This window comes from Serinus canaria, chromosome 2 (assembly GCF_022539315.1).
Source record: "Serinus canaria isolate serCan28SL12 chromosome 2, serCan2020, whole genome shotgun sequence".
In the NCBI taxonomy this organism is placed as follows: domain Eukaryota; kingdom Metazoa; phylum Chordata; class Aves; order Passeriformes; family Fringillidae; genus Serinus; species Serinus canaria.
The window spans coordinates 135,912,763-135,925,435 of NC_066315.1; the positions used below are offsets into that span (position 1 = coordinate 135,912,763).

General features: G+C 45.5%; 1 protein-coding gene across 3 annotated transcripts in view; it reads right to left on the reverse strand.

The window, feature by feature from the left end:
• The window catches only part of CSMD3 (CUB and Sushi multiple domains 3), a 579,290-nt gene extending 567,898 nt beyond the window's left edge, over window positions 1-11,392 (reverse strand). For all 3 annotated transcript variants that reach the window (XM_050970810.1, XM_030234789.2, XM_050970809.1), the window contains exon 1: window positions 11,088-11,392. In XM_050970810.1, the coding sequence (XP_050826767.1) occupies window positions 11,088-11,265 (178 nt within the window). In that variant the 5' untranslated portion in view covers window positions 11,266-11,392. The remainder of the gene's footprint in view (window positions 1-11,087) is intronic.
• Window positions 11,393-12,673: the final 1,281 nt, after the last annotated feature.

A 12,673-nucleotide genomic window follows, 5' to 3' on the forward strand; every position in this document is an offset into this window, starting at 1 on the left:
CAGTGGTTCTGATGAGCAGATTCTCTCCTCAGCAGGTATCTGTGGCACACTCTGACTCTTAGGTTTGTGTTAACTCAGCTGTCAATGGATTTCAAAGAGGGGACAAATGCAGGTGGCCCCAAAGGGAGCAATTTGGAACAGCACCTTTCACAAGTCACATACACAGCAAACTCTCTGACTTCATTGGAATACTCAAAGTCAATGGGAGCAAGTGCATAACAGCATCCCTACAAATCTATCCCTATTTTACTGTATGCCTTTTTTTTTTTTTCCTTTTCTATCTAATTATTTTTTTATTCTACAATATTATGTAGAATCCAGAGTCCCAACAAGTCAGTGGTCATCCCAGAATGATGATATTAGTAAAGGATTAACAGGAGTATCTGTAAAATTTCTCCTACCATGCCACATGGACAGTTTGGCTGTATACATTAGAGCTTGAAAAACCAAGATATATATTGGATTTCCAAAATATATCAAGGGTTCCAATTTTAACTATCTGATTCTATACTGTTCATTTATACACAAGTGAGTGTAAGAATATCTTACTATCAAATTTTGGACTTTTTTTAATAATGTGTTTTGACGTTTTCTTCCTTGGGGTGAATGGGTATTATTTTGGTTATCAAACAATAATCAGGTAAACAGGCACAAGATACTGAAGCATGAAAAGAAATATAACTGAAAAACCACTCTTCCAATCTTGTCTACTTGGAGATGATATAAAATCCAAAGAACTTCCTGAAAAATTAGTAAGTCTAATGTATGACTCTAAGGCTGGGAGGATATTTCATTTCCTAGCATATTACTCTTACATGATTATTACTTTGGGCCAAAAAAGGACTTTACAAATTACATGGAAATTGAAGAGAACTTTCTATATTTTTCTGCAGGCTTTATGTTATTGGTACTTCTCCAGCAGTACTTGTGGAGTGGGAAGAGAATTTGGGAAGGGAGCCCAGAAGTGCAGAGGAGGTTGAATAAATTCAGAAAAATTATAGGAGCTAGTTGATGAGCTAGATTTGAGTGTAGTAAAAATATATGGCTAGAGCTTAGGAGAATGGTGGGGTTTTTTTATGGGTAGTCTAATTTAAAAGTAGCTGAAAATAGTGTGGAAACTCATACATGTTTCAATGGACTGCAATTGTAGTACTAGGAAGATTTAGGAATTTTGAAGCATATCCTTAGGAAAGTTATGGAGGTAGGCATGCAGGAGTCAGCAGTGCCATTGAACTTGTTCTATATTAAACATGATTCTGTTGCTCATTTCTATATCAGATAAATAGCTTTGCAAATCAAATGTTTGTCAGTACGTTTTCAAAAAGACTGTGTCTTATATGGTTGATTGGTGCAACTTTCTGCTGCTGACAGTGCAAATGCCAATATCCTTCAGTATATTATACCAATAAAAACTCTCTTTTCAGGTGAGAATTTTTGTGAGCACTATATTGATGCAAAGATTGCCCTTTTATTGGGAGTTATTAAGTATACATCTTTCTTCTCTTGTGGCCATTAAAACTGCCACGTCATGCACGGCACTCATCACCCAGCACTGCTGGGTTAGCAGTTGGACTTGATGGTCTTTCAGGTCTTTGCCAACCCACCCAATTCTGCCATTCTGTGCAAGCATTGCTCAAGTCAGCAGGAGTCATATAACTGAAGTGTCAGCACAGAGGTATTCAAGGGAAATCACAGAAGATGAGAGCGTAGTCATGAATCAGGCAGAATTCTTCCTGATAGAGGACACAGTTACAGATGCCTGCTACCAGGAGTGCTGGTGTGTCTGTGCTCCTTCATCCCCTGGAGGTGCAAGAAAAAAGCATCTAATGCCACAAAGCCAATGGTCATGATTATGTCAGGTGGACAAAGACCTATTCTTTTCTTCCCCCAATCTTTGTTTAACCTGTAGGCTTCCCAAAAGTCAGGATTTGAACTTTTGTTTTCCACTATATTTCAGTTCTTTTGATTTTGACTCAGCATATCATATGTCTTTAAAATAAGGCAGTGGCAAATACAAAGAATGTGTTAGAAAAAAAATGCAACATAGAAACTTTCGGATTTCTGTGCTTTGGTTTTACTAGCTAATTTAGCATTTTAAAATGGAACTCCATACTGGAATATATGATAACCTGATACAAGTAAAACCAAATTGCCTTTATAAATTTGAAGCATTTTAAACTGCAATCTATTTCCTTAAGTCCTTCTGGTTCCTCTGCAGCCATTAGCAGCATTGTGCAACTTCCAAAATGCTTTACTGGAAAACAAACAAAAAATAATATGAAATCTTGAAACTAGGTTAAAAATTGCTGTAATTCACCATATGTCCTGACAAAAACAGGACTATTCTGGGGTTCTAAGGACAACACCAGACACTGCATTAGCGTACTATCATTACACTGAATCCAATGGACTCATCCTGAGAACTGCTGATGTGACCATCAATGAAATGTGGAAAGAATATTTCCCTACTGTATCCAAATATACAATTTATTTCCCTTTAATCAATAACAATTTACTTGTGTAATCCTTAGGTTTACAATCCAATAAGAGTTTTCCAAAGACCACTTCAATTTAAAATATCTAGAATATATTTTGAAATACATTACTTCTGTTATAATAAATATTTATGAGTCAAACAAGATATATGTACAGAAAATTGTAACTCAAAACTCAATACAAAAGAAACAGGAAAATCTACTCTCAGAGATCTTATTCTGGATTCTCCTTTTGCCTTCAGTGGGCTCAAACAACAGACAGCTTAGAGGTTCTTTTTATATCCTGTTTTACAACTTCTAGTTACCTTTGGATCAAAGTTCATACAAAGAAATAAAGATGCAACTTTTAGTATAGGCTTTTGAAAGAATACTTTTAATTAGACTAAGCTTCATTTCCCAAAAAAATTGCACAGCAATCAAGAAAGGTAACTATAATAGACTGTGAAGTTTTCATTCTGGGTCAGATTAAATAGTGGAGGAAAGGTTTTGTAATTCAAGAAGTTCCATCTCAACACTATGTTCAATGAGAATATGTGTACTTTGCATTTATGTGGTTCATTTTCACTAAAGATTCCAAACTACACTTGCTGGTATCTGCTTGTTGGGCTTGAAAACGGCTCTCTGAGGAGATAATGATGGCAGGGGGTTCATTTTAAGTGCCACTGAAATACAGCCACCTCTGAGATATGTCAGTATCTTCAAATGATAATACCAATATTAAAATAAACCAGAAAAGAGCACAGAAATGTTCGTTTTTTTTATACTTGAAAGGTGATTAGAGGTTTTCAATCTACTGAAAACAGGTTACAGAAACTATACTTGGTAAAAAAACTCCTAAATCACTAGGAATAAATATGACAGTCAATTCTTAATTTAAGTTTTTAATTACTAATTTTGGTAACTAGTGTTTTTTCATCAAGCTTTCCTCTTAACAAGTACTCCTAGCTATCACTACTATCACTCATTTTTTGTTAGTGGAATCAATTATGTATTATAGTGGAACTTCCTTCTGAGATTGGGAATACACAATAAATTAAGAGGTAATAGATAACTTAGGAAGCACATAAGTTTTGAGTTGTTACCTGTGCCTTTGACAGGTAACAATGCAGTCTGTTGAATTTCTTAATGACTGAATAACGTAATCAAGGACGTGGATATAATTTCTACCCATGAATATTATATATGCATGTGTAAACATATACATATACATATTTCCATGAGAATTAAATCAAACAAGTTACATGCACAAGGCTAATAAGACACATAAATAGGGGAAACAGAATAGAATTCAAGGTTAGAAATAGCAGTATCATCCAAGTAATCAAGGTCAGAAATAGCAGTATCATCCATTCAATAGCAGTATCATCCAAGTAATCAACTCAGTAATTTCTGCCTCAAGCCTCCATATCCTTCAGGTCTATTGCAAAGACAGTCTGTGCTGTTTACAGGCCTTGGGGGATGAGAATTCATCACCACAGGAATGCTTCTGTGGTTTAATTACTTATAGTAATTTTCCTTATTTCTATGATCCAATGCAAATTTTACACATGATGCTATGAAGCATTTTGTAGAATCCAAGGGAAAATGGGCAGCCCATCTCTCTATGTCTGTGCTGGCTGCACCCCATCTTGTTTTTCAACCAGAGTTCTGTAAGAGGAGCAGCCCTGCTGGGATCCCTTGTTTGCCATTTATCAATACCCCAGGGCTCACCCTTCATGAGTAGCACTGTTCCTAAATCTATAAACTTATCCAACTAAGATTTCAGACCCTGGGAAGGACATGATGAATTCCCACTATTTCCATCTTTGACATTTACAACAGTACTCAGCATCTGTAATGCTGAAATGATGGAGCTATACTAAATCTTACACGTTCTCTGAGAACAAAGCAATGCCACAATGATTGTAAATCTGCCCAGGAAAGGTAAACCACTGAATGTAAACAAGTACAAATGTAAATGGTGTGTCTGTGTGTATATGTGTATTTTAAATAATCCTCCTTATAGTGCAATATCCTTCTCCATTCTACTTCCCAGAAAATAAGCTGGATATTGGGAAGGAGACCTTCAACATTTTCTACTACTAGGTTTATTTTTTTTAAAAAAGGAGTTTTAAAACTAGTGCATTACATGTCACACCCTCTTCTATTGAGGCCTAAGATAATTGCTAAATATTGTCCCTTGAATTTTAGATAAAGACAATTATTATCCTTTTTTGTAAAGAAATTACACCATTTCATTGACAAGGAAATATTCTTCTGTAAAGATGATTAAAAGGCATCATGTGTCTAAATCTTGTAAAAGTTCTGGATTTTTGCAATAAACTCTAGCATGGAAATTTCATAAACAAAATGTTGAGGTAAGGTCTATAGCCTTGCAATAAGTGATTTTATCAGATGTGTCTCTGATTTGTGATTTAAAAATTGCTTCTTCAAATATCTCACATAGTAAGATCTGCCTTAAAAATATAGGGGTTTAAGGAAAAAACCCAACATCCTTGACCAAGTTGTCTGTTCTCTTCTGACTGCTCTTTCCTGGAAATTGCTTTGTAGTAACTGGTAAGCTAATTTCCCTCAAAGGCTTTGTTCTATCCTTCCAACTTTAACCATTATGGTCAGAAACACAAGCTGAATGATATGCATCAGCAAGTAGTTGAAGCTGAGATATCACAACCCCCTGGAATTAGAATTGAAGTTTCCTGTAAGTGGAAAAAAAAAAAAAAACCAAACAATTTTACAGCAGATCATAAAGCCTTTCTTATTTCTATCATTCCAATTTATCAGATTTTGTAGAATTAAAATTTTATATATAATTTTAATTTATTTTTAGATGCTTCTTTTTACTTATACTGTTTCTCTGTGTCTCAGTATCATAATGCTGGACTCACTTGGCCTTGCTTCAGAGGTGCTAACATGTCTCCCAGACTCTTATTAGTGCCACCTGAAATTGTAAATGCTCAATACCTCTGAAAATCAGACAGTGTCTAAGACAGTATTTTTTAAAAAAAAAGCTACAACACAGGGCTGTCTTATTCTTCAGAACATTTTCTCTGAAAAGTTGTTACAACCAGGCAAACTGAACCATCCCCATGGGATATTTTAAAACTTTTTCAAATTTCTCTGAACAAGTATGTGATTTTGTTTCTTGTACTAGGTACATGTGCATTCAATGGTTTCAAACCTCAGATTTTGTGGGTAGACCTTCACATCACATCAACAACAACCAGTTTTATCACAAATGTTCATACAAACCAGTGCTTTCAGCCAGATGAAGAGCATAAAGAATGCAGGATTTCTATGAATGCCATGGCATGGAACAGGAAAGGAAGGCAAGGCAAGGCAGGGCAAAGCAAGGGAAAAAGGCAGCAGAACGAAAGACAACGGACAAATGAGAGGAACACAGGCCAGTCCATGCCTTTCCAAATGTGATGTTTCAAAAGCAGCCTGTATCTTAGGAGATCCAAAGCTGTTGGCTGCTGAAATCCAGGATGTGCTAGTCACTCCACTTGCTGTGTTTCTCCAGTCTTTCACTAGCCTGCTGCTAATTGTGGTGGTTGGAGATAAAGGGCACTAAGCTAGATGGGCAATTATCCTCTAGACTTGTTGCTCAAAACCACTCTCCCCCACACCTCTCTCCCAAATACAAACAAACAAGGAAATAAAACCACCGGTAAACTACAAGATTCTGCAATGTTTCTGCTCAGGAATCTTGGAAAAGGAGGAATTTTGGAGCACATCCACAGAATTCTTTAGGTCTCATGCACTGGTGCTTGCAAACTGAGATGCTGATAATGGAGTTGAAGGTACAGCCTGTCCCTCTCCATCCTGGATGGCTGCTGAAGAGCTCAGCCTCCCGCAGAGGAACAGGCTGGTTGTGCTTGGGGAATGAGGGGCTATTTCTGTGTGTCAGCCGAACAAAACAATCAGCCGACCGCTCTAGAGCCGCCATCGACTTGTGAGCCGAAGACGTGCAGGAGTGACCGAGATGAAGTAAGCAAAGCCAAAGGACGGAATTCTGTCAGAAGGAGAGCCCGGGGGTGCGGTCACCTCGGGCGGCTGCGGGGCCGGTGCCGATGCGGGGCGCGGGTGGAGCTGCCGGCGGGCAGCGGCGCTCCGAGCTGGCTCCGCTCCGAGCCGGCTCCGCCTTCAGACTGCTGCCTCTCACAAGGAAAGAGGAAAGCGAAGGTGAGGCTCTCCTGAGCCCTTTGTGAGTCCCGAGTGGCACCGGCAGGGAAAGGAGAAACAGACCCTGCTGGCGCTGCTGGGAGGGGTCGTGTGCTACTCCACTGCTGCCCTGCAGGAGAGGAGGCGGAGGAGGCGAGCGCTAAGCGGGGGCACGGCCGTGCCGTGTTTTAGTCCTGAGAAAGGCGGGGGTGCCAGAGGGTAACTTTGCCTGCAACCCTGAAGAACTGCGTAGCTCGAAAAACAGGCGAGTGGCGGTGCGCAGCCCGCTGAGCACAGCCAGCCCCGTGTCACCCGCGGGGGCTTACGGCAAAGAGGCGCCCTAGAGGAGGGGAGCGGGTGTGGAGGAGTTGGAAAGGAAGGACGACGCTGTCCCTGCTCCAGTCAATGTGTCCCTATCCCCCTGCATGAGTACATACACGCAAACACACGAACTAACACAACACACACACACACACATGCACACAAAGATGCAGCACCGGCATCGACCATCTGGATATGAGGAAACCTGAACCTGCTGTTACTCTCCCGACCGTTCCCGCCTCGGGGACAGAGCCAGCACCTCGCTGCGCCCACCCGTGCCCCACTGGGGAAAGCCATCCTCCAGTATTCCCATACCCATCGTCAGTAACTCCATAAATCAAGTGACTGGGAAGGAAGCGGTGGGGAGGGGCTGGCAGAGCCTGAAGGGAGCGGGATTGAGGTTGGAATGAGAGAAAAGGGAGATTGCAGAGGTGGTTAAAAGAAGCAGGGCACGCTTTGTCCCTGCTAAATACTCCCACATGCCAGGTACCCATCACTGGAAATGGAAATGCTTTTCATTTTCTCATCACTTCTCTTGTCAATGAGCCGTTTAAAATCTCAGTGCTTCATCTCCCTTTCATTCTAAAAGCTGCCCTTGTTCCGCTTGTCACAACTGCAAGAGGGGAACAGAGGAACAACAGCAGCGGCAAAGCTTCATTTTAGCCAGGCAGACAAAAGTCGACCTTGGTGCTCTCTCTCTTGGAGAGACAGCCAAATAGAAAAGATGGAGGAATCTTGTGGAATCTGGTAATTTCCCTTGATTTCTTCTCAGATTTGCCTCCACTAACGATCGCAAGATTTTTTTTTTTCTTTTTTTTTTTTGGTGGAAGGAGGTGCCAAACCGAAGGCATGCAAGTCCTCTCCTAAATCCCAAGAGGAAAAGCTCACTGATGCTGCCTAATTTTTTCACCACTCTTTTATGCCCTTTTGCTCACTTTCTGTAAGGGAGTTGGACAGTGGAGTTTTCCATTCCCTCCTCCTCTAAACTCGGTTTGTATCTCCCAAGCCTCAATGGTGCTTCTCATTTCTCCCATGGTGTGAGGGGAGGGAGCTTTCCTGGGCGCCTCGTTCATCTAAAGGGAAGAGCACAGGATTCATCACCCCTGTAACTGATCAGGAATCACTCTGCTTGGCCTTTTCTAAAGGCTGGATCGTGGATGTTTGTTGCATTAGTTTTAAAGTCTTTTATGCCACTCAGTTTTCAGTGGTGTCATTTCTTTGCTTTTTTTACTCCATGTCTATTGAAGAAAGATTTTGTTGAAGATGGTTCTATGGCATAAATGGGATATTGTATAAGCAAGATTTTAATTGAAAAAGGAACAATTCCTCTTTAGTTAGCTCTTCCTATCACTCCTTCCTCAGCAGTTCTGACAATTTCCTTTCTTCCACATTCTCCTGCTTTCTCCCAGCTTTTCTAACCCCTTTCAAGTATTGTTGAAAGTTCCAAAGAGTAATGAATTTTTAGATAAACGTGAAGGATTTGTTTGGTCCATATTAATATATCCAAGGAAAGCCTAATTATCCAGATGTGAACATGGTTCCTTAAGCATCCTGGGATAGTTTGACACCTGTAATGATGGGAGAGCTGTGGATCAAGACTGGGGAAACGATGACAGGACAATGACAAAAATTGGAAAAGCCTGAGAGAGGCAGATATCAAGCAAAGCTATGGAAATAGTCTGGATGACAGGAATGACAGCAACAGTTTGGGTGTTAAAATGTGGTGCTGGACTGTAGAAGTGTTTAAACAAGGAAGGTTATGGGCTAGAGCTTGTAGATATGGAGTGTGATGAAAAGGCCTTGCAAAGCAATGGTAGAGCAAATGTAGGATCTGGAGAGTCATCTTGTTCCCAACATCTGGAATGTTTTATGTGGGCAAGTATTCATTCATCCTTTGCCTCTGCTTTCTGGGGGCAGGAGCTGTGTTGATCCAATGGGAATGTAAATTGAAGTAAAATGCTTTCATTCACGGGAGTGGAGAGAGAATTAATACAAAAGTCCAGAATAAATGCAGTGCTGCAGTGAGTGTACGCCAGCTCTGTAAGGCTTGGCTGCCTAAAGGAACCCACATCCAGAATGTAAAATCTCATCTCCTGGGTCGGCAGTTTCTGGGTGAACCGCCCCTGTCCAAAGGAAGTCTATGGAAACTGCCAGGATCGGCACCGGGAAAGCCTAGGCCCAACAAAGGGAAGAAGGAGAAACGGCCAGTTTTGCAAAACCCTTTTTTCCCCGTTTCCTGGGCTGTTTCTGGTGCTTCATCGCAGCTTTGGCACTCTGTGCTGCCCAGCGTTTTTTCCTCACCCCACCCCCTAGGGCAAGCGGCGGCTCTCAACAGGTGCTGGGGAAGCCGCTCGGCTGCGCGGCCGCCCAGCGCGTCCCGCGGTCGGATGCTGCCGCCCCGCGACTCGCGCTCACCTCGCAGCCGCCTCGGAGCCCCCGCACCGCGCCCGCGGGGCCCCGCGCAGCGCAGCGCGCCTGGCCGGCATCCAGCCCGGGGCTGGAGAACCCTGGCACCCGGCACCGAGAAGGCGCTAATGGCAGAAGGCTGAACCAGGGAAAGGAAATACCCCCAAAGGCCCGGGTCGGTGCTGACGGCAAATCCTCTCCAGACCGGGGCAGAGCGCCGGGAGCGGCTCCCTTCAGTAGATGCAAACAGAGAAAGGCTGCCTTTAATTACAATGTGCATAAACGTCGCAGGCAAGCCCCTTGGATACCCCGCGTCAGGATAACGCGGGATGAGGTAAAAGCCCTTCAGACCCTCCCCGTGAAACGCGAATTGTCTTTTTCAACGCGATGCAAATGGGGGGAAAAGCAGCTGCAAAGCTCTACAATAAACTGTTTCATCCAAGCCAGCGCCAGCTCAGGAAGGCACGCCTTTGAATGCCACCCCCACAAGACACCTCCTTCCCACCCGTGCAGGCAACCTCTGTAGGCGATAACCAAGTCTAAAAACTCGGAGGGGATCGATAATGTCTACTAAATATTCTGGGAGTGTATGAGTGTGGCGGGGAGGAGGGATGAGGATGAGGAGGGGGATAAAAGGGTGATTAATCGGATATTAATCACTGGCCACAAACAAGGGGAGATTATTTCGGGTAGGCAGCCGACTGTGGGGAGTAGCAGAATAGATCCTTTTACTGAAGGCACGCGTGATGGGATCGGCACTTCACTGTTTAGCGATGCCTGTGTAATTCTGCAGGTGCACATTATTCAAGCCACATATTTCTTCTTTTCTCTGTGTGTAGCATTTCCCTTAACTGCCTGCAAGCACAGACTTAGTGAAGATATTTATGCCGCTAACTAGACATTTCCTTTTTTGCCCTCCTTTCATGAACACAGAAGCAAGAAGAAAGCAAAATAGCCCCTGCCTCGGAAAAAAAAAAAAAAATAGAGACAAAACCCACCACCCAAACTCCCTCACACACCTCAGAGAAAAGGGACCAAGGGAGGGAATAGAAAAGGTGTCGATCTTTGCACGCAGCGACAGACCAAGGCTGAATTACTAACGCACCTTTCCGACAGCCTGGGAGCCCTGCATGCGTACAGACAGCTGAGCGTGAAGCGCATTTCGGGCTGTGAGACGGCTACGCGTACGCTGGGCTCCTCCGTAACTTTCCCCACGCAACGGGTTAAACTAATAAGTGCATCGATACAGGCATTCCCGCAAAGATCCCGCTGCTCGACCGAAAACCAGAATTGTAGGTAATCCCCCCACACACCCGGCACAAACATCATCGTCACCTTAAAAAAAGTGAACCAGTGGGATTTGTTTGAATATGCACTAGTTAGAGGCTATATGAACCAACTCACGTCTCCGTTTGAGCATACTGCAAGAATATTTATTGAGCCCCAGCTCAGTCACTGCATTGAACGCCAGCTCTGGCAAGCAAATACATTTCCTATCTCCGAAGAGAGCTCTGAATCAACTCCTTCTTTCCTCCCCGCCTTAGCGATCGTTTAGATATTTCCATTGCAAAGTACCAAGGGCAAAAATATAAAATAAGAGATAAATATATTTTGAAATACATCTTGATATAAGGCGAGAGCTTGCAACGCCCTGACAGAAAGCAAATGGACCCCTAAAAATATACCACTCAAATACTACCCTACCTTTCACACACGAAACCATCAATAAAAAGACGAGGTTCCAAAATGTAAATCCACTTTTAATCTCCATTTTCTTCACCAGGATGAAGTCCAGCCGGCCACATTTAGTACATCCCCTTTCCCAAAAGTCTGCTAATTTCGATTCCTTTGCACGGATTTCCCCTCTGCAGATCCCTTTCATATTATTCTTGAGAGCTCCTAATTCCTATTCCTCGGCCAGGCGCAGCGGAGTTGTTGCTGTTGATGGTGCGCGGTCACAGCTCGGAGTGAATGGTGTTTCTGGGATACCACAGCAACCTTGACGAGGACTCAACCATCTCTCCAACGGGGGCACAAAGTCTCAGCTACTCTCGATCGTGTCTTTTCCTCCCCACCTCCCCCCCCCCGCCGCTACCCCAACTCCCTGCACAGCCGAAACCCACCACAATCCTGCCTCCTCACAGCATCCACCGGGAGCCACGGGAGAGCACCTCAACGCTCAGACGCTCTCGCCTATAAACTCCAAACAGTATTTGCAATTGAGACTCTCCCCCCACCCCCTTGTTCCCTCAAGAGGATCAGTTCTGCCTGGGAGAACGGCTCGGGAGATAACGGAGTGGCGGGATCCCCCCGCCGCCCGGCGGAGCCTGGGGCTCGCCCATCCCGCCGCCGCTCGCGGCAGCAATCACAGCCCCGTTATTAACCACGCACTTGCGGTGCTCGGGGCTGCCATCGCCGCCCCGGCTCGCACACACCGGCTCGCCAGCGCCTTCGGGCACACACCCCGCGGCAGCGTGCGCGGCCCCCGGGGATGCGCAGCCTGATTGCTCTTCGCGGGGACATTAATTACAGGCCGGGCGCGGGGGAGCGGCGGGCACAGCCCTGCTGACTGTGGGCGCAGCTGAGGGGACCCCTTCTCACGGCGGGCGGGGGCCGGGCCCCAGCGGGCGGTGGCTCCCAGCGGGCCGGGCCGGGCCGGGCCGGGCCAGGAGAGGAGCGGGGGCGGCGCGGCCGCAGCTCCGCCAGGAAGAGCGCTGGCGCCACCTACCGGCCGCGCCGCCGCGCCGCTCCGCGGGTGGGGGGGGGGGGGGGGGCGGGGGCGCTGCGGGGGGGGAGCGGCCGGGGGGGCTGCGGGACCCGCACTGCCCGGCCTGGGGAACCCGAACCCCCGCTTGGGGCTGCCCTCCTCTGCCCGCCCCACCACCGCGCAAGCTGCGCGGTTCTTCCGCTGCGGGGAGCTTTTGGAGGGGGCGGGCAGGCACCGCCTGCGGTGCGGAGGCGTGCGGAGGCGCGGACGTGGGTGGGTGCGGGGGTGTTGTCCCAGGTGTGCGGGGGCGGTGGGGGTGCATTTCTGCGCGTAAGGGCTGCGTGCCTGTGTCGGGCCCCGCAGTGCGTGCGTGGGAGGTTTCCCTCGGGGGCGGAGTGTGTGTTTGGGTGCGCGTGTGAGTGTCGGTGTGGGCTTGTGTGTGCCGCCGTGCTGAGTGTGAGTGCGCGGGTGCCCGCGTGTGCTGTGTGTTTGTGCGTGTGCCCACGTGTGCAAATACTTGTGTGGTTCAGTGCGGGTGTGTGCGCACACGTGTTTTGTGCATATGTGCACACTTCTGTGTTTG